The sequence below is a fragment of the Geotrypetes seraphini genome, chromosome 10 (assembly GCF_902459505.1).
Source record: "Geotrypetes seraphini chromosome 10, aGeoSer1.1, whole genome shotgun sequence".
NCBI classification, from domain to species: domain Eukaryota; kingdom Metazoa; phylum Chordata; class Amphibia; order Gymnophiona; family Dermophiidae; genus Geotrypetes; species Geotrypetes seraphini.
Genome location: NC_047093.1, coordinates 103,395,182 through 103,417,754, shown reverse-complemented (window position 1 = coordinate 103,417,754; position 22,573 = coordinate 103,395,182). Strand labels below are relative to the sequence as shown.

The window sequence follows — 22,573 nt, the reverse complement described above, 5'->3', positions numbered from 1 at the left end:
GCTCCTTGCGACCCTGGGCAAATCACTCAGTCCTCCATAGCCCCAGGTACGTTAGACAGATTGTGAGCCCACTAGGACAGGTAGGGAAAATACTTGAGTACCTGATTGTAAAACCGCTTAATTAAACCTTGATAGGCAGTATATAAACACCTAGTAAACTTGGAAACTTAATAATGAGATATATGTCAAGAAATAAACACAATCGCAAGCAAATAAATTTAAACCACAGTAACAAAGCATCATTCCGTCCAGACACAAAATTCTCATTTAGAGATAAATTACCAGCCTCTTAAAAAAAAAAAAAAAAATCTAGTCAATTAATAAAAGTTCAACAGATTGTTACAACAGCCTGTGCCATTTTCTAACGAAAAAACCATAGCCATAATAAGCGATAACCCAAACGTGAAGGTAATTAATATTTTTGCGTGAGTGATACAATACCCGTACGTAGTTTGCGATGAGCCAATCTGAAAACCACTGGAACGCAATAGGATGGGCACGCACAATACTTTTTTTTTTAGTCAAGGTTTGTTTATTAAAGTTTTAAAATATAAAGCATGGAATAAAACAAGCATATGATGCTATCAATTAGAGACATGTAAACTTATAGGATACAGAGACGGTGTTTTTATATCCGAGAAGTCGCTAAAAAGTTCTCAGCCCAGTCTCCATCGTCGGCTATACACTTAAGTCTAGCCATTTTCCACTTTTTTCGTTCCATCGGAAAAATATGGATCGAAAAAAGTGGAAAACAGCTGGATTAAGGCTATAGTCCTCGATGGAGGCCGCCTCAACTATGCAGGTTGGGCTGCGAACTTTTCAGCGGTCCCTTATAACAATACTAGAACCGAGTACGTGGATATATAATTTCCACGATCCTAAATAGCCAGTCTAGAAGTCTCTGAAATACCACATTGTAGGTGATTTCCAGAATGAGCCAGCGTTTTGGTTCACAAGAGTTAATAACACATGGGCTAGACCTTAAAGAACGATTATCATCGCTTAAGAAAACGGTTAGGCAAAACATGAGATGATTAGCACGGGAAAAAAAAGACTGTTACTGATAGCTGAAAAAAAAAAATATCGCTACACATTGCCCTACAATCACCACGCTTCAGCCTACACTATGAAGCTCAGAAATGGAACCATCTTGCCTTAGAAACCCAGGCCTTGCCGCTTTATTTCGTTCCATCCTCTAACATACCAACTTTAATTTCGTTGGGGTCGAACTTGGGAGGCATGTCTGCAGGAGACAAGCAGTATTTCGCTTCGACAGGAACCGGTGTCGGTGTCGGATGAACCCGGATTCAGGACAACCAAAAATGCTGCACCACCACAACGATCCGAGAGAGTGAAAAAGAGCGATAGTTCTCCTGCAATACGAAGTATAGGCAGTTATTCTCGCGAGAAGTAATACATATAAGAGCTCTAGCGCAGCCATATTGTGTGTGTCAAAAAAGGTGATTGGATTAGTTGTGCCACATACAGTATTGCAAGAAACACCATAGGAAGGGCCTTAGGTGCCTGGGCTAACCGGAATTGGAAATACAAAGAAATAATAGCACTCAAACAAAATAATATTGCTAGTTTCAACAGAACTTGGGCTTCATTGGATAAATTTTGTAAGGATGTAAATATTAACCTTGTATGACCGCATTATGACATAAAATATGCAGCTTAATGTATTGTTTGTTCATTTTTTTAATGTATTTTGTATTTCAAAAGTATTTTTTAGTATGCAGCTTACTGTATTGTTTGTTCATATTTGTATTTAAATCATTTTTAATAAAATTATACTACAAAAACCCCAATTAAAAACTAAGACAAAAAGGTCTGAATCATGTCTATGCAGATGCTTACTGGCACCAAATGTCAAGAGGCAAGTGGTTATGGGTGGGGTTGATGTTTGGCACCAGTAAGCGTGATTTTATGTTGAAAATAGGGACTGGAAATGTAGGCCTGTAAAACCAAGGCCTACATTTCTGGTGCCTATCTTCAATGCAGACTGTGATTCTCAAAATGACACCATAGTTTGGTGACGTGCGGCCGGCACCATTTCTTCAGGCACTGGCCAATTCTGGTGCCTTTTGGAGAATCTGAGCCTTATTGTAAATATGAAGAGATTCATAAATCAAATAGCCTGAGTATTTTCTTTCACAACAGATTTCTGCAATATATGATAGAGAGGCTGACCAAATTTTGGTTTAAGAACTACAACCAACCCAAAATCTGGATTCAGGTGTTGGCTGAAAATGCTCAGCTAAAACTGAAATCATCCCCTCTCTCTGTTGCCTAACCCCTGTTCTCAGAAGAGGACAGGTCCTCCTGGACTGGCTAGCCATCTGACTCCAACCCCTCTGCACTCCCACAACCTAAAGGCCTACTTTTAAATGGTCTGGTGGCACCTTCTGGACTTTAAGCCCAAGATGGCTGCTGGGACCTCCTGCAGCAATCTCAGGAGGCTGCCATTTTTGTACCAGATAATATAGCTGACTGTAATAATTTTTCGTACCAACTGCAGGCTATTCCCTGGTCTGATCATAGATTGATTCAAGATAATATGCAAATTCTGACATAAAAAACGGTTGTTAAAAACCATTCTGTAAAAACTATCTGTGAAGTATACAGTATATGAAATTGAGGAGTTAAAGATTCACTGGCTTCCTTTCTGAGTAGTGGTATTTTGGTCGCCAGGGGGCACTATGATATGCTATATTGGAATAGATAATGTGTAATAAAAAATTTTAATGTGTTGTAGATTTTTTCTACATATGAGATGCCTCCTTTTCATGTGATTCTGGGTAAATCTAGTTAGATGCATATGTGTTAGTTAAGGCCACGCCCAATTAGAAGCTTATGAAAAGTTGGTACACAAATAAACAAATTGAATATGGATTGCGGCAAAGGCCAGAAAAATGACATTAGAGAATAACAGGAAAACACTAGGGGTTACTTGGAGGGAAAAAGTACTTTGCTGGATTAAGCAAGATCATAGGGGAAATCAGGTATAGATATGCATAACACACTTATAGAGGTATTAATCTGACTCCATCTTTCTTTCTTTGTGTCTCTTCTTTGTCTAAAACATACTGCAGTTTCCCGCCCTGACTTCATGATTTAATTAATGCCAGACCTCTTAGTCTGGCTTGTGGTAGTTGGAGGGAAGATATTTGATTTCACATTCCAGTGCTGGGTATAGAAGAAAGTGAATATGTTCTAAAGTATTGAATATGTGATAGATATGAATGTGGCATATTTGGGGCCCCGAATGTGTGTGAGAATGTGTTTGATTATGTGTGTGCATGTATGTTTGAACATAAAATGGTAAACTATAGTTTTATATATATTTTAAACCCTTGAAAAATCATGAGAGATAGCATCTGTAGTTTGACCTATCTGACCTTTATGCTAGCTTACCATAGAAACTCTCTTCAGTCTGCAGCTGTTAAGGGAGGGCTCCTTTAGCCCATATTGGGAGTTATTGTTAGGGGAGGTTATATATGGGTTTTTTCTTTTGATGTCTGTGAAGTCCCAGACTGTCAGTTTTGTCTAGGGCACCTGACAGAGAGTTGATTTTGAATTCAAACTTTTCCTCTAATGTGTTATGCATTAAAAAATGGCTGTGTATAATCTGAAAAAAATTTTCTTTGAGCCTGGTAACTATGTTAAAAGGAATTTGTTTGTTCAAAAACCTAAGGCCAGCCTCTGTTGGCTGATTGTTGAAGTCATACTAAGCACTGTGAAAGTATATAAGTGAACCTTGGAGCATAGGTTCCCGGAGTTCATATTTGTCAGGAGAGATGCCTGACTATATATGGCTCCCTTGCACAAATTGCCTTTTGACTCAAGAGTTCTGTTAATTCTAATAATAAACAATATCTGATTGGGAAAAATTTGTGCAATTGTCATTATTCCTGAACACCTAAGGGTGGGGTTAGCGCAGTACGCTGTTTACTTTCTTAGATCAGATTGATAGCTGTAATGTTAATGATGGAGTAGAGTTATGGAATTCTTCCTTAAACAATACTCTTGATCTGATTGTACCAAAGAAAATTATGTTTAAATTATTTTTTATTAAGCAAAGATAAATCCACAGAGTCCACAGTTTCATCCAATAAACAGAGCTCAAATCAAGTTTTCAACAAGACGAAATATCAATTTGTATTGCATTTCAAAAAAGTACAGATATGTCCTCAAAGCAGGCAATCTAGTTACAGCAGTCAGTATAATATCATCAGGCAATGTTACCTGGAGATCCCGGGCCCAGGAAACCTGGTATTTAGCATAGTCAGGCAAGGGGGTCTCATTCTTCAAATAACGGTGGTGAAATTTAAGGGATACTTTCATCTACGAACCCAAGGTATAGGCGTAGACAGTAAGTCCTCCCTATTACTATATAAATTTTGTTTCTGAAGTTAAACCACATAATGGTGGATCTGCAAATATGCAAACCTATCAATACTAGTGAGCCATAATCCCTACACAGCTGTGCAAAAGATTTAATCGTACCATCCCTATGAACTAGATGAAACAAGTAGGTCAACCTCCTTGCCTCCTAGTGCGTGAATCGCAAGGCCCCATACCAGGTAAAAAAATTCCTGTTAGATCTAAGAGGCAGAAAATGGTACTCGCAGTCACTTATGCCATGAAACCGGCATACCCATTTCCAGACCCTGCGGAGAAGCAACCAAAATATACGAAGCCCCAGGTGTGCAGGTGTAAGGGAGGAAATAGAATGGAGATAGGCACTAAAGTGATCCCTTGAAAAACAAGAAAGTTCCAATGAGGTATTAGTAAAATCAGTCATGCCCCGAAAATAATCATTTGGCACATGCCGCAGCCAATAGTAAGATAATGAAGATTGAACAAGCCCAAACCCCCTTTGTAAAGAGGGCGTGCCACCTGCAGATAGGGAAGCCAAGCACGATGACCCTTCCACAAAAAGTGTTGAACAGAGCGAATATATTTATTCTCATGACAGTGTAACAGATATAATGGAAGTACCTGGAAAACATAAAGCCAAGAAAGAATCATAATCATATTAAGTAAAGCAACCTGACCCAAAAGAGAGAGTGGAAATGCCTGGCACAAGTGCAGCTTAACGGCCAAAGCATGAAACAAAGGTCGCACATTGATAGCATATAAAGTAGAAAGATCAATAGGGATAAAGACACCAAAGTACTTAAAAGAAACCGTAGCCCATTGTAAGGGGAAAACACCTTCCCAGTGAGTGCGGATAGAAGGGTGGGATGGCAAGGCAACCAATTTATCAAGATTAATTACTAGACCAGAATAGAACCCATATTCAGCTATGAAATTCAGACCCACCGGAAGAGAATGAACAGGGTTCGTGAGAATGAGCATTAAATCGTCAGCAAATGCCAAAGTTTTAAGTTCCTGTCCATCGTGCCCAGCAGTTTGCTCATGCGGCGGCTCTTAGGTCAAAGACCAGTGCCCTAACTGAGACTAGCCTTATCTGCATACGTTCTGGTTCAGCAGGAACTTGTCTAACTTTGTCTTGAATCCCTGGAGGGTGTTTTTCCCTATAACAGCCTTCGGAAGAACGTTCCAGTTTTCTACAATTCTCTGGGTGAAGAAGAACTTTCTTATGTTTGTACAAATCCTGAGTGAAGTAGAACGGGTACAAGTGGTTTGATTTTTTACTCCGTCAAAAATTACAAAGATTGGTAGGTCCTGTGCTTTAGATGGTGAAGGTGTGCAGGGAAAGGATGTTTCCTGCCTTATAGGTGGGAAGGATACTGGTACTTCCTGCAAGATCCTGGTAGGTCCTGTGCTTTTGATGGGGAAGGAGTGCAGGGAATGGATGTTTCCTGCCTTATAGGTGGTGAAGGGTTCTGAATCCAGATAGATACAGCCCTTCTTGGGGTCAGATTCCAGGTAGATAAAGCCCTTCCTGGGGTCAGAATTGCAGGATCCCAGTACTTCCTGCAAGATCCTGGTAGGTCCTGTGCTTTTGATGGGGAAGGAGTGTGATGGGGAAGGAGTGCAGGGAATGGATGTTTCCTGCTTTATAGGTGGTGAAGGGTGCTGAATCCAGGGGGATACAGCCCTTCCTGGGGTCAGAATTGCAGGATCCTGACACATCCTGCAGCATCCTGGTAGATCCTGTGCTTTTGATGGGAAAGGAGTGCAGGGAATGGTATTGAATCCAGATAGATGCAGCACTTCCTGGGGTCAGAATTGCAGGATCTTGGTAAGTCCTGTGCTTTTGATGGGGAAGAAGTGCAGGGAATGGATGTTTCCTGCCTTATAGGTGGTGAAGGGTGCTGAATCCAGATAGATGCAGCCCTTCCTGGGGTCAGAATTGCAGGATCCTGGTACATTCTGCACGATCCTGCATATCCTGTGCTTTTGGTAGGAAGGAGTGTAGTGAATTGATGTTTCCTGCCTTATAGGTGGTGAAGGGTGCTGAATCCAGGGGGATTCAGCCCTTCCTGGGGTCAGAATTGCAGGATCCCAGAACTTCCTGCAAGATCCTGGTAGGTCCTGTGCTTTTGATGGGGAAGGAGTGCAGGGAATGGATGTTTCCTGCCTTATAGGTGGTGAAGGGTGCTGAATCCAGGGGGGTACAGCCCTTCCTGCGGTCAGAATTGCAGGATCCCAGTACTTTCTGCAAGATCCTGGTAGGTCCTGTGTTTTTGATGGGGAAGGAGTGCAGGGAATGGATGTTTCCTGCTTTATAGGTGGTGAAGGGTGCTGAATCCAGGGGGTACAGCCCTTCCTGGGGTCAGAATTGCAGGATCCTGGGTACGGCGGGAACTAGACTACTAGCAAACAACGTCAGGAGAGGAATTGAGCAAGCTTTAAACTAAGAAGAAGGGGAAAGCCGACAGTCGACCAGGTGTCGATGATTCTGAAGCCAGTATCCCGAGAAGATACTGAGTGAGGAAAGTGTTGGCAAGACACAAATGGCACAAAACAGGAGCTGAAAAACCAAGGGAGCCAGACGAAACAATAGGAGGATAGGAGGAGTGTACTACAAGGGGAAGACAAAATGGAGCAAGATGAAGGGAAGGAACAAAAGGAGGACAATAAGAATGTACCACAAGGGGATGACAAGAGAGACAATAACCAGGAGTCTGCAGGACAAGAAGGGGACGGAAAGAAAAATGAAACGCAAGGGAAAATAACAAGGAGAAAAGAATACCAAGACTTGAACTGCATGTACACTAATGCAAGAAGCCTAAAGAACAAAATGGGGGAACTAGAAGTCATGGCCAAAGATGAAAACCTAGACATCATAGCGATCACGGAAACATGGTGGAACGAGGAAAACAAATGGGACATAGTACTGCCAGGGAACAAGCTCTACTGAAGAGACAGGACACATCAGAAGGGTGGAGGAGTAGCACTTGACATAAAGGACACCATTCACTCAACCAGAGTGGCCGCAGCAGTGACAAATGACCAACTGGAGTCACTATGGGTTAAAATACCAGGAAGAAAGGGAGCCGAGATAAAGATGAGACTGTACTACTGCCCACCTGGGCAAAATGAAGCAAACTGGGAGCCAAATTGAGGCGGGAATGCAAAAACACAAACACCATACTTATGGGAGATTTCAACTATCCCGGGATAGACTGGAGTCTTGGAGTTTCAAAATGTACAAAGGAAACAGAGTTCCTGGAGGCTGTATGGGACTGCTTCTTGGAACAGCTTGTCAAGGAACCAACGAGAGGGACAGCTGTTCTGGACTTAATCCTCAACGGGCTGAAAGGACCTGCCAAGGAAGTGGAAGTAGTGGGACCATTAGGAAATAGTGATCACAACATGATCCAGTTCAAAGTGGAAATAGGAATGCCAATAGGGAAGAGAACCATTGCAACAACGTTTAACTTCAAGAAAGGGAACTATGATGCCATGAGACAAATGGTGAAGAGGAAACTCAGGAACAGCTCCAGGAAAGCACAGACGGTGGAGCATGCCTGGTCCTTATTCAAAGACACGGTAAACAAAGCGCAAAACCTGTATATACCCAGATTTAGAAAAGGGTGCAAAAAGAATCAAGCAAAAGACCCGGCATGGATAACCAATGAAGTTGAATGTGATAGGAGACAAAAAGAAATCATTCTGGAAGTGAAAAAGGATAAAACCAAGGAAAATTGGAAAGAGCACAGGAAGCATCAAAAAGAATGTCACCGCGTAGTCAGAAAAGCAAAAAAAGAGTATGAAGAGAGACTTGCCAGGGAGGCACAGAATTTTAAACCACTCTTCTGGTATGTGAAAGGAAAACAGCCGGCGAGGGAGGAGGTGGGACCTCTGGATGAGGGAGACAGGAAGGGAGTGGTGAAGGAGGAAGAAGAGGTGGCAGAAAGACTAAACACGTTCTTCTCATCGGTCTTCACAAAAGAGGACATAAGAACATAAGTATTGCCCCTGTTGGGTCAGACCAGAGGTCCATTGTGCCCGGCAGTCCGCTCAAGCAACGGCCCCTCAGGTCCATGACCTGATAGTGCTCATAACCTAAAACTCTCTTACCCTTTTCGCTTAATGTCCTGTAAAGTAACCCTCTATCTGTACCCTGCAATCCCCTTCGCTTCCAGGAAGTCATCCAGTCCCTTTTTGAACCCCAGTATTGTACTCTGTCCTATCACCTCACTTGGAAGCGCGTTCCAGGTGTCCACTACCCTCTGACTGAAGAATAACTTCCTTGCATTCGTTTTGAATCTGTCCCCTCAGTTTTTCTGAATGACCTCTTGTTTTTGTTGTCCCTGCTAGTCTAAAGAATCTGCCCCTCTCCATCTTCTCTATGCCTTTCATGATTTTATAAGTCTGTATCATGTCTCCTCTCAGTCTCCGCTTTTCCAGGGTAAAGAGTCCTAGTTTGTCTAACCTTTCGGCATATGAAAGGTTCTCCATTCCCTTTATCATCCTTGTTGCTCTCCTCTGGACCCTCTCAAGTATCGCCATGTCTTTCTTAAGGTACGGTGACCAGTATTGGACGCAGTATTCCAGATGTGGGCGCACCATCGCTCAATACAATGGCAGGATAACTTCCTTCATTCTGGTAGTGATACCTTTTTTGATAATGCCCAACATTCTGTTCGCTTTCTTTGAGGCTGCTGCACATTGCGCCGCTGGCTTCACTGTTGTATCCACCAATACCCCCAGGACTTTTTCTAGGTTGCCTTTCCCCAGCACCCTCCCTCCCATCGTATAGCTGTACATGGGGTTCCCTTTCCCTATGTGCAAGACCTTACATTTTTCCACATTGAAGCTCATCTGCCATCTTTTTTCCCTCTCACTCAGTTTGTTCAGGTCGCTCTGCAGTTCTTTGCATTCCTCAACAGTTCTGACCCTGTTGGAGAGTTCTGTGTCATCCGTGAACTTGATAACTTCACACTTCGTCCCCGTTTCCAGATTGTTAATGAATATATTGAACAGCAGCTGGAACCGGAAAAAATCTTCAAGGGGGAACAAGAGGGAAAATTATCATGCATGGAGGTATGCTTCAAAGATGTACTCAAACAGATAGATTAAAAACTGACAAATCTCCAGGCCCAGACGGAATCCACCCGAGAATACTGAAAGAGCTCAGAGACGAAACAGCGGAGTTACTGCAACAGATCTGCAACCTATCCTTAAAAACAGGGGTAATCCCGGAGGACTGGAGGATAGCAAATGTTACACCTATCTTCAAAAAAGGATCGAGAGGTGACCAGGGGAACTACAGACCGGTGAGCCTAACCTCAGTTCCGGGGAAGATAGCCGAATCATTGATCAAGGACAGTATCAATGAGCATATAGAAAAAAACAATCTGATGAGAACAAGCCAGCATAGTTTCTGTAAAGGAAGATCTTGCCAAACGAACCTACTGCACTTCTTTGAGGGGATAAGTGAACAATTGGACAAAGGTGACCCCATAGACATCATATATCTGGACTTCCAAAAAGCCTTTGACAAGGTACCCCATGAGCACCTACTAAGGAAACTGTGGAACCACGGGGTGGAAGAGGACGTGCACAGATGGATCAGAAATTGGCTGGCAGATAGGAAACAAAGGGTAGGAGTTAAGGGACACTACTCTGACTGGAAAGGGGTCACAAGCTGTGTCCCGAAGGGGCCAGTGCTGGGACCGCTGCTGTTCAATATATTCATTAATGACCTGGAATCAGGGACAAAGTGCAAAGTTATAAAATTTGCGGAGTGGGTGACGAGATAACAGATGAAGTTTAATGTAGAGAAATGTAAAGTCTTACACATAGGGAACAGAAATCCGAGGTACAGCTACATGATGGAAGGGCTGTTACTGAGTGAGAGTACCCAAGAAAGGGACTTGGGGGTAATAGTGGACAAGCCCATGAAGTCGTCGGCACAGTGTGCAGTGGCTGCTAAGAAAGCTAGGTATAATCAAGAAGGGTATTACAACCAGAACGAAAGAAGTTATCCTCCCGTTGTATCGGGCGATGGTGCGCCCGCATCTGGAGTACTGCATCTTATATTGGTCGCCGTACCTAAAGAAGGATATGGCGATACTCGAGAGGGTTCAGAAGAGAGCAACACGTTTGATAAAAGGTATGGAAAACCTTTCATATGCTGGAAGATTGGAGAAACTGGGGCTCTTTTTCCTGGAGAGCGGAGACTTAGAGGGGATATGATAGAGACTTACAAAATCATGAAAGGCATAGAGAAAGTGGAGAGGGACATATTCTTCAAGCTTTCGAAAACTACAAGAACGAGAGTGCATTTGGAAAAATTAAAAGGGGACAGATTCAGAACCAATGCTAGGAAGTTCTTCTTCACCCAACGGGTGGTGGACACCTGGAATGCGTTTCCAGATGGCGTGATAGGACAGGGTACGGTATTGGAGTTCAAGAAGGGATTGGACAATTTCCTGAAGGAAAAGGGGATAGAAGGGTATAAATAGAGGATTACTATACAGGTCCTGGACCTGATGGGCCGCCGCGTGAGCAGACTGCTGGGCATAATGGACCCCTGGTCTGACCCAGCAGAGGCACAGCTTATGTTCTTATGACTGGATGTTTCCTGCCTTATAGGTGGTTAAAGGTGCTGAATCCAGATAGAAGCAGCCCTTCCTGGGGTCAGAATTGTAGGATCCTGACAGATCCTGCTGGATCCTGGATATCCTGAAACATCCTGGCATATCCTGTGCTTTTGATAGGGAAAGAGTGCATGGAATGGATGTTTCCTGCCTTATAGGTGGTTGAGGGTGCTGAAACCAGATAGATGCAGCCCTTCCTGGGGTCAGATTTGCAGGATCCTGGTACATCCTGCGTGATTCTACATATCCTATGCTTTTGATAGGAGTGGTTTTTTTAGGATTACCAGATTACCCATTTGGAAATCCTGACCCCTAGACCCGTGCAATTCCACCCATCACCGCCCCATCATGCCCCAGTCCCCCCCACCCCCCGCTGTCTGCTGGGTTTTCAAAAGCCATCCGGATCTCCAGTCATGTCCTCAAAAGGAGGACATTTCTGGGGGGGATCCGGATGTCTGGTAACCCTACACTCAGGTATCCTTCAAAGCCACCCGAAAAGCAAAACCATGCTGCAGCTGGTGTAACTGCAGGCAGAAGGGTTTTGCACTTAATTCACACTCTGGGTTAAAGTTGAAAAACTCATGTCCAAGAAACATGGGGAGAGGGCAATAAACATAGTGCACCTTGGAGTCATGTAACTTTTGAACACAAGCATTTTCTGGTAGAAAGACAGATTCCACCTTTTCAACAGCCTCACACATTAATCCATCCAGAAGGTGTTGATCTTCTCCTGCTGCAGGTTTAGAAATATTAACGGAAGAAGGAGCAGCTACATCCTGCTGCATTGTTTAAAAGACAGTAACATTAACTTGCCTAGGGGGGAGTGTGGCACTGTGGTTAAAGCTATAGCCTCAGCATGCTGAGGTTATGGGTACAAACCCAGGGCTAGTCTCTTAACCCCCCCCCCATTGCCTTAGGTACATTATTAGATTGATTGTGAGCCCCACCATAACATGCAGGAAAATATGCTTGAGTACCTGAATAAATTCATGTAAATCATTCAGAATTCTCCTGGGTGAACAGTATAAAAATTGATTAAAGAAATCTGAATAATTAGTTTCAATAAGATTGACCAGGTTACTAAAATTTTAAATTCAAAGTATTGCTGTTCTTTTTTTTTCCCTCTGTGTGATAAGCTATAGCTTATTTTTACTGCCCCTCTGGTTATCATTCTACAATCTATTCTAGGGAGTCCCCACGCTAAAGTCTTTTCCTTCTCTGCTGCTCCGCCCACACAGGAAGAGAAGAGCATGTCATAAGAGGCCCCGGTCTGGCAGAGAAAATCCTGTTTTTTGTTTTTACCATGTTCCGAGAATATGACGCATAAATGATACAGAGTTATTCAGGGTGAAATCTTTATACTTACAGCTCCCTAAAAAGATCAAACTCTTAAAGAAATAAAGCAGTATGACCAAATCAGAATCAAACCAGTTAGGGGCACCCAACATCAATCTACTATTTTTACAAGTTGCAAATTGCGGTAATAGCATCAAAATTAGAATACAAAACACGCATGCCTAATATATTCATACATCTTTAAACGATTAGATCTATTTTTTTTGACGGGGAGGATGGACTGCTCTCCTCACGTTCTTTCTTTCTAGCTACTTCCGTGAGCTTTCTCTATGGTGGCGACCGGATCACGTGGGAGGGCCGGGCCGAGCCGGAAGTTGTCCCCCACCTCAAGGTGAGGTGTTAGAAAAGGAAGAGCCTATTTTTTTTCAGTGGTAAGTAATGGTTATGTTCGGGTTAGTGAGAATAAATGTATATAGCATGTGTTTAACGGAGAGGAAGTGTGCTATGTGATGATATGTGTACAGAAAATTGTGTATAACCAGCTTGTAGCACCGGTTGCTGCTATAATGTTAACTTATACCCTGTGAGAAAAACTGACCACCTTCCTTTACATTCTGCACCGACTGAGAAAAACAATTTATGTACCGGTAGCTAATCTTACTCCTAAGAGGGGATGCTGAAAAGTTCTCAGTCCAACCAACTAACTAAATTCTGAGCGTTATTCTGCTACTGTAGCTGAAAAGAGTGTTATTTTATTTCACAAAATGCCAATTTGTAGAATGGTAATGCTATGTTTTGACATTGTTTCAGATCGGGAAGGAGTAAAACGCCGACCTCAGGGACCTAAAACCGCACAGCTTTAAAAATTTTCCTTAGTTTATTGACAGCTGCGGTTTCAGATTTCATATCTGCAGGTTTGTGTTTTAGCCCGTCATTCCAACGCTGTAGCTGTTGCCCTTTTTGACCACACGGATCTGTGCTGATAGTCAATAATAACGATAATTAATTTAAGTAAGCACTTCATCTAATGGAGGTATGTATTTTACCCCAGAACTGTGGCAAGACAATTTATTTTTGCTTGGGTCAACCCAGTCTTGAACTGGGATCATCAGGCTCTCAGCTACCCTAATCTCTTCGCCCATTTCTTAGCTTGTGAAATTGTAAAGTTTTGCAACTTTTAGTCTCAGCATAGGTTGTGGATCCTTCACTTCTGCCGCCTGTCAGGATCCATCTATTAAATGGTCCAAGGAAAATCCCTAAACAGCACTCATTTCAAATGACAACTCTCGATGGATCTCCATTACACTTTAGCTCTAAAGCTGATGGACTCTAAAGCTTTTCTCTACCCCATCCCCAAAGATCTACTTTGATAGACTTCAGTGGCTCACCCATCAACCGACCATTCGCATCGGTGATGTCACTTCCTCCCTGATTTAATTTTTCTACTCATCTTTTCCCAGTCTCTGGTTTCTGCTTTCTTCTCAAAATTTACTTTTCCACGTCTTACCTTCCTATCTCTCTACTCTCCCATGGTCTGGCATCTCTCTCTCCTTCCCTCCCTCCTTTCCATTGTAAGACATCTCTCTCCTTCCTTCCCTCCCCACAGTGGTCTGACTTCTCTTGCCTTCCCTCCCTCCCCCCAGTGGTCTGACATCTTTCTCCTCTCCTTCCCACAGTCTGGCATCTCAATCTCCCCTCCTTCCCTTTCATTCCCTGTTTTGGCGTCTCTCTCTTTCCCTCCCCCTTCCCTATTCAGTGGTCTGACATCTCCCCCTTCTTCCATCACCCTTCTCAGGATCTGACATCTCTCCCTTCTTTGAGTCATCTGCCCCCCCCCCCCCCGTGTAACATTTCTCTCTCCCTTCCTCCTTTCTGGCCCCCCCTCCCAGTCCAACATTTCTCCCTCCTTTCCCTCCACCAGTCCAACATTTCTTTCTCTCTGCCTTCTGCATGCTTCCTCTCCTCCGGTCCTCATTCTCTCCCCCAACCAACATCTCTCTCTCTTCCTCCATGAGTCCAATTTTTCACTCTCTGCCCTTCCCCCCTTCCCCAGAGCGTGATATTTCTCCTTTCCTCCTTTCTGCCCTCCCCATCCAACATCTCTCCCTCTCTTCATGATCCCAACACTTTCTGCCTCCTGCACGCTATCTCTCTTCTCTCCCCTTCCCTTGAATGTGACATCATTTCTTTTCTACCCCCAGTCCATCTCTCTCCAACCCCATCCACAACTAATATGCTCTCTCCCCATGTACGTCTTGGACTCCTGTTCCACATAAATTATGAAAGCAGCCTCATTAGGCTTTAAACTAACTTTGCTGAACTATCTGACCGATAATTTTAAAAATGTTAAATTCCTTCCTAATAATGGCCACATCATAATAAACCCAATTCCAAAAAAATATAAAGAATCACTAACATTAGTAACCAACTATAGACCAGTAGCATCCATTCAATTTGTTGTAAAGATCATGGAAGGACTGGAATTGATGGAATATCTTGACCAGTTCTCTCTTTTACATGAAACTCAAACTGGTTTCAGACCTTTATTCAGTATGAAGACAGTAATTGCGGCAATCTTAGACAATTTATGTTCCTTGTTTAGTAGAGGCCTCAATGCCCTGATTATGCAATTTGACATGAGTTCCGCCTTTGACTTAGTGGACCATGGGAAGCTGTTACAAAGCTTAGATGCAATTGGGATCAGAGGTGAGGTGCTAGACTGGTTCTGAGGTTTCCTTATGTCCCGCACCTATCAAGTACGCTTTAACTACAATCTCTCTGACACTTGGAGTAATCCGTCTGGCGTTTCACAGGGGCCCTTTTGTCCCCATTATTTTTCAATGTTTACATGTCATCACTAGGTGCGCAATTGTCCCAACTAGGGATAAAATTTTTTAGTTACACAGATGACTTCACGATCATCATCTCATTCACTACCTCTCTCTCCGAAGCTAATCCTACGGCAACAGAAGTACTAAATGTGATGGAACAATGGATGTCTGAATTTAGACTGAAGCTAAACTCAGAAAAAAACAAAATTCTTCGTAGCCTCGCCACACCCAATAGATACTAAAGCATCGCTGCACATCAACAAACTTAGTTACCCTAGCCAATCTACTATGAAGGTATTGGGAGTAATACTAGACCAGGGCCTAAACATGAAAGACCAGGTGGACTCTTTGGTTAGAAAGGGTTTTTTTTTACTCTCTGGAAGCTTTGGTCCATTAGAGCATATTTTGATGCTTCATTGTTCAGAATTATGATATAATCTCTTATACTAAGCCAACTTGACTATTGCAATATCGCCTATCTGCCAATTACCCAGAAGAACTTGCAGCGATTGCAAATAGTGCAAAATGCGGTGGTCAGGCTGATTTTTGGGTTGAATAAGTTCGATCACGTAACTCCTTCCTACCGACTCCTGCACTGGTTGCCGATGGAGGCTCGTGTGAAGTTTAAGTTTGGTTGTTTCTGCTTTAAGGTACTTTTCGGCCTAGCCCCCAGATATATATCTGACCTTTTCTCTTTTTCAACCAATCAACATATGAGAAGCTCAAATGTGAATTTCGTTTCCCCACCGGTTAGAGGATGTAAATTTAAAAGACATCATCAACATCTCTTCTCATATTGGGCAGCATTATGGGGTAAAGATCTGAAACAATTACTCATGCTTGCGAATACCTATGGGGAATTCAGGAAACACCTAAAAACATATCTGTTCCTAAAGTACGTAGGCAGCTGCACTGCACAATCCTTCCCCACAACTGATTGCTAAACTTCAACTCTGTTAGTACTACTCAATCTGTAACATTTTTAATCATTGTAAACCGCATAGAACTTCACGGTCCTGCAGTATATTAACTGTTATTATTATTATTATTATGTACCATTTCTACCTCCTCTTCACCCCTCCTGCAACAATTTTCCTCCCTTCCCTTCTCCCCAATCCCTCTCACATGCTCTCCACATGCACCATTTCTCTGTCCCCTCCACTCCATTTCTCCCTCTTCTCATTATTCACCCCTCCTGCAACAATTTTCCTCCCTTCCCTTCTCCCCAATCCCTCTCACATGCTCTCTCCACATGCACCATTTCTCTGTCCCCTCCACTCCATTTCTCCCTCTTCTCATTATTCACCCCTCCTGAAACAATTTTTCTTCCTTCCCTCCTTCCAACCCCACTTACAACTAATATGCTGTCCCCTCATGCAACATCTCACCTACCCCTTCATTGCACATCTCCTCTCCCTTCCCTCCCTTTCTCCTTCAAGTCCAGCAGCACCTTTCCCTTCCCTTCCCCTCCCCTTCTGCCAGGATCAGCAGCACCTCTTCTCCTTCCCACTTCTCCCTCCCTTGTCCAGCAGCATCTCTTCCTTTCCCCATGTCCTGAAGTACCTCTTCTCCCTTCCCTTTCCGTCCTCCCCTATCCAGCAGCACCTGTCCCCCTCCGTTCCTCTTGTCCAGCAGTAACTTTTCTCCTTTCCCTTTCCTTCCTCTCCTGTCCAGCAGCACATCTTCCTCTCCCTTCCTCATATCCAGCAGTACTTCTCTCTTCTCTTTTCCTCCTCCTCTGTCCAACAGCAGCTCTTCCTCTCCCTTCCCCTGATGGACATAATTGTATTAAGCAAGATATAAGGAAGGGGGGGGGTGTTGCATAACCCAATATGTATGAGACACCCCTTGCCTGGGAACCTGAAAAGACGCTAAATAAAAAGATGAAATTGAAGGATAAAAATAATATTGCTTGGTTAGCAAATGTTAAAGTTTTAAAAATAGATGTATGTCACAGTTGCTATTTCCTGTAAGATTGGGCATTAGTAGGTCATTATATCCTAAGTGGACATGTGGCTACCCCCTCTTTTGCTGACAGGGATGAAACCAATAGCATGTGATAACTAAGTCATAATAGTTGCTAGGGAAAATTACTAATGAAAGAAAACCATGTGACATTGCTGGAGTAAGCAATCTATCATTGGACCTTAATGAAGCAATTGTAATTTAATTGGAAGATGTACCAACTACATAAGTTTAATAATGAATTAAAGCCCAATAAAATAGCTTGTCACTTGTAGTTTGGGGAGATTCTTGATTGATTCCCTACCAGTTAGTAGGATGCCAATAATTCCCAAGGCTTTGCATGTTTAAACTATACTTTTGTGTCTGATAATTTTTTCCTTGGCCTCCTTTAGAAGGTTGGAAGGAAAAAGAGCTGAGGGAGTATGAAGCCTGATCATGTAGTTATTGAGAACAAACACCACAAGTCCAGCAGTACCTCTTCTCCCTTCCATTTCCCTCCTCCTCTACCAGGCCTCCAGCTGCCCCAGCTTAACTGCGGCCTACCTTTTTAATTTGGGGGACCTGGCCGCTACTGGGCCAGGTCCCCGGTGGCTCTCTTCAGCACCCCCCTCTCCCATTGACCATTTCTGTGCTTCTCCTGGCACGCCAGTCGGGCCTTCGTCCTCTTCAGCGTATGCGCCCACAGATTATCTCTTCCATGCATCTCCAAACAGCTGACCGCCATGAGAAAGAAGACCGCTTCCACTGGCAAAGAGATGACTGGGGCAAAGAGTCAACTGGGAGAGAGTGATAGACAAGGTTTGCCTGCTAGAAGTGTTCCGAAGCTTACAGACTATATGAAGCTGACACAGATTATTCTTCACATTTAAAAACAGATATTGTTGAATCTGGTGCTATTCAGGCTAAGAGCACCTGAGGAGCAAGACTCCCGGTAGCTCTCTCACTCAGTGCACACATCCTGCTAGGGAGTGGCCCTTTAAACACCAGGAGAGGAATCTCAATCTCCCAAGACAAACTCCTATACCTGGGGGTTGGGGGCAGGGCACTTGGCTCTTACTGGAAGCTGTACTCTTAGAAGGGAGAGCTAGGGAATTCCAGAGGAGTGCTGGAGGACTCTCAGGAAGAGCAGGAGCAGCCCACATGAGAGGTGGAATAGCCCATGAAGATGGCTAAGGCACCTCAGGGCTGTGTTTTCTGGTAAAGGGTGAGGTACCAATTGATAGGGAACTAACTGCAGGAGGCCGGAGAGGAGACTACAAGTCATGAGAACTTTCCAAGTCAACCTATGGAGGTACAGCCCTATCCAGACCTAGCTAATATAGAGCTGCAGGAAATGGAAATATGTTATGCATTCAAGGCAAGTGAAAACTAACACTGACTTAGAGAACAGAAGTAAAGTTTTGTTAACCAAGTTAAAGTTGTTTTCTGAAATTCTTTTTCCTGCTAGTAATCACTGCTTCTTTAAACCAGAGATTGTTGTGTACTTTAAAACTGCTTGCTAGGATAATCTGCATTTAGGCAACTGAAGATTGTAGTGCCTCCCATGTCCTCCTCATTTCTGTTTCATCATGTTTTAAAGTCTGTCTATTACATGTTAACATAAGAACATAAGCAGTGCCTCTGCTGGGTCAGATCAGAGGTCCATCGTGCTCAGCAGTCCGCTCACGCGGACTGCTGGGCATGCTTTGAAATTTTTTATATAAGCTTTTTAATCAAATTTTAAATAAAATTTGGAAACTTGGAAGATTCTTGTTTTGTTTTCTTGTGCTGCCATTTTTGTTTCTCCTGCGAATATCGGGGGAGTTGCAGACCCCTGTCAAGCAAAGATAGTTCAACAAGCAAGCATTGATATATCTTGTTTAAGGGGCCACTAAAATTGTTAATTATTTGCTTGTGGAAAGGCAGTTGCCAAAAACACTAAAAAGTTGTGGTGTGCTCCCTACTGAAAAAGAGTTGCTTTGATGAGGACAAGCTCAAAACTATTGACTAGTCCCTAACATTCCTTTCCTGGCAAAACTTATAGGGCTGGATTCACTAAGGCCACGGATCTGATGCGATCCGATCCGTGGCCAGGGGGCTGATTCATGAAGCGTTTTCATGCAAATGAGGGTGATTGGAATCACGCCCCCAACCGACTGCATGGATCATTCTCCAGCAATCCTGACGCATGCGCAGACCATCTTGTTTGCCTGCAGATGGTCTTTGCATGCGCTGGCCCTCTGTGCCCGGCAGAGTTGGAAACTTTTTTTTTACACTGACAGTGTTTAGGCTAAAATAGCCTTTGTCAAGAGTCTAATGAAAACAAAGTGTGTTTGCATAAAACATAAATAAAAAATCAGAATAATAAATACAATGTTCTAAAGGAAATACAGAAATTATAAAAAGTGCATTACAAGTCTAAAAACCAATACTGCTTCTTACGTAGTAAAAATGCATGGAAAAGAGACTGCTGAGGGATGATATGATTGAAGTCTACAAATCCTGAGTGGTGTAGAATGAATACAAGTGAATCGATTTTTTTTTTTTTTATTCCATTCAAAATTACAAAGATTAGGGGGACACTCAATAAAACTATTTCCCTCTAACTTCAAAACCAATAGAAGGAAATATTTTTTCACTTGGAGAATAGCTAAGCTCTGGAACAAATTGCCAGAGGATGTGATAACTGTTATGTTCCTTCCGGATTCAGTATGCTAGGTATTCAATCCCTACCTGCAATCCAGGAGTTGCAGAAATTCAAACACTTTTCTGAGCATGTGCTCTTCCTACCTTAGAGAGAGAGCTAGAGCCTCCTACAGTTTCAGTTTCTTCAAGCAATTCGTGCAGGAGCCTGCTCTCCATCTTTTTCTTTTTTTTTCTTTTTTTTTTCGTCTTTTTTTGGTGGCTTGTGTGCCATGAGACCCCTTTGCAGTAGTCCTCTGTCGGAGGAAAGGATGCAGTCCCAAAGAGCAGGACTAATGCTTCACAGAGAAACTTTGGTGGACCTGTGGAGCCAGCCTACTGTGTGCCACCCTTCTTGAACTTGGGATCCATTCCCCTGGGAGTTTAAGCGCAGGCTATATGCGTCCTGAGTAAAGTTCCCTCCGGGTTTCAGATACAGGCTGCATTTCCTGCCCCTGATCGCGTGGAGTGGTTTGATGGGGATGGAGATAACAGTCAGAGTCCAACCAACTGGCAGTCCAAAGATCTTCAAGTTTGGTCATTTGGAGCAGTTTCTGAGGCAGAAAATCCTTTCCTTCATTCAGCTGTAATGTAACAGAGCTGACAGACAGGCATTGCACAGACTGTAAGTACACCTCCATTACACTTCTCCCTCCCTATTCGCGGGGGTTAGGGGCAGAGCCAGCCCGCGAATAGGGAAAATTCGTGAATAACTTTTGAGCCGGCTCTGACCCACCTCCGGACTTACCTGGTGGTCTAGCGGTGACACGGAGCAGGAGCGATCATCCTACACTCATGCCCCATGCAGAGCCGTGCTGTGAGTTCCCTTGGTCTCACAAGACTACAACAGGAACTCCCTGTTGTAGTCTTGTGAGACCAAGGGAACTCACAGCACGGCTTTGCACGGGGCAGGAGTGTAGGAAGATCGCTCCTGCCCCGCGTCACCACTAGACCACCAGGTAAGGTCCGTGCTCCTGGGGCAGCTGCTTGCTTCTGCTTCCGATGGCCCTCTGCGCCTCCGATGGCCCCCCTTCACCTCCCTCCTGCCCTAATCCAAGTCCCAGGGCTGTTTTTTTAATGCGGGCTGCCAACGAGCATTTCTCCAGGGGGGCCTGGGGAAACCCCCCCCCCCGCGAATAATCGAAACTGTGAACAATGAAACCGCGAATAGGGAGTTGAAGTGTATTTTCTATGGGAGCTTTGAGGGGAGTCTGTGGAAATCTGTAAAACTAATTTTTCAGAGTTTCTGAGGGTAGGTTTCAGGTCTCCACCTCACCAATCCCCAAATCACTATTTTTTTATTTTTGGATTTTCTTTATTTTTTCCGTTTTTGGTGCAAATTTGTTGGTGGCAGCCATCTTGGATTTTTATTGATCCTTTTTCAGTTTATTTCTGCCTCAAAACCTCTCAGTTGTATTAAAAATCATTTTGGATGGTCTTTTCAGTCCCTAATCTGTCGAATGTTTGCATTAATTGTGCTGGATTGTCATCAGATAAGCAACTGTGTTCCACTGCCACAACGTGCTGGGGTAGGGGACGAGAGCTTCGGGCTTTGCCTCCTCTGGGTCCTCCAAGGTTGGGGAGCCAGCTTGGGTCCATCATTTTGGCAAAAAAGTTTCACCTAGAAGCTGTTGTGGAGTCTGGCACCAAAAACCTGTTTTCCGAGTTGGGGACTCCTTTGGTGCGGTACGGGCACCTCAGCAGGGCCTGGCAGTGGCTAAGGGGTGTGAATTTTCCCTGGACTTTATTCAGCTCCTCTGGAAAGCATCTGCTTTGGACCCAACTTGTTTTATGCAGCAGGTGGGCGCATATGTTTCTTCTAAACCAGTTGCGCCAGTGGCAGAGATGCCTGTTTGGGATCCCTCTTGTCCGGCTATGACAGCGCTCAGCTGCTTTAACTGCCATATGGATTTTATGTCTCTTCTGTCTCCTGACGATATTTCTTTTTTAGATCCTGCTGCTGCCCTGGCCGGGACGAATCTGCACGGTTGCCCTGAGAGCATTTGGGTGAAGACCCCTCCATTCGCAGACTTTTTAAGAATGTTTCTGTCCATCATTTTATTGCTGATGTTCTAAAATAGCTCAAATTGGAATCTCCATCTTCCATGTCACAGTGTTCGGTTATGTGCTGTACTCCTTTCTTCCATCCCATCCACAGCTTCTTGGGCTGGTTATGCAACAATGGGATACCCCAGAAAGCTCTTTGGATTATGTGGTGGACATCCTTTATGATCTTATCTGATTTCTTAATAAGGTCTCAGCTTATCTGTGCCCCGGACTCTTTGGATCCATCATTGGATTGGGGATGCTGCCTCCAAGGTCACTTTAAGTAGCCTCCCTTTCAAGAGTCAGCTTCTTTTTGGGAAAGGTCTGGATGTCCTTATGGCCAGTGTCGCTGTGAACAAGTCTCACTGGACTTCAGAATGGTACCAAAGTACCTTTTTTCCGTCCTGCAGATTTTGTCAGGAATCCTCGGGCTCTTCCTCCCAAAGATATTCCCAGAGATGCCGTCCTCATTAAAATGATTCCAGATGTCCTCAGGCATCTAGATTCCAGGCAGCTACTACTCCTAACAAGCCCCAATGACACCAGAGTTCAGGCAGGATTTCCTCATATCAGGAGCCGGTTCTCTCCATTTTACCACACGTGGACTCGGATCAATGGATGCTGGACATTATTCAGGAGGGGCACAAGATAGACTTCTTTTGCCTGCCTCTGGATTTGTTTCTGGACTTGCTGGCAGGATGGCCGGAGGGGGGGGGGGGGTCAAAGGTCTGCTGCGCTACTCTGCAACAT

General features: G+C 43.8%; 2 protein-coding genes across 7 annotated transcripts in view; one reads left to right on the top strand and one right to left on the bottom strand.

The window, feature by feature from the left end:
* The window catches only part of RPL12 (ribosomal protein L12), a 134,798-nt gene extending 133,429 nt beyond the window's left edge, over nt 1-1,369 (bottom strand). For 2 of the 4 annotated variants that reach the window (XM_033960303.1, XM_033960302.1), the window contains exon 1: nt 1,205-1,369. In XM_033960303.1, coding sequence (XP_033816194.1) covers nt 1,205-1,241 — 37 coding nt within the window. In that variant the 5' untranslated portion in view covers nt 1,242-1,369. The remainder of the gene's footprint in view (nt 1-1,204) is intronic. The other 2 variants (XM_033960300.1, XM_033960301.1) reach the window with 1 other exon arrangement.
* An 11,226-nt stretch (nt 1,370-12,595) lies between these two features.
* Nucleotides 12,596-22,573, top strand: part of LRSAM1 (leucine rich repeat and sterile alpha motif containing 1) — a 542,506-nt gene continuing 532,528 nt past the window's right edge. For all 3 annotated transcript variants that reach the window (XM_033960298.1, XM_033960299.1, XM_033960297.1), the window contains exon 1: nt 12,596-12,751. The gene's annotated coding sequence lies outside the window, so the exon portion shown is untranslated. The remainder of the gene's footprint in view (nt 12,752-22,573) is intronic.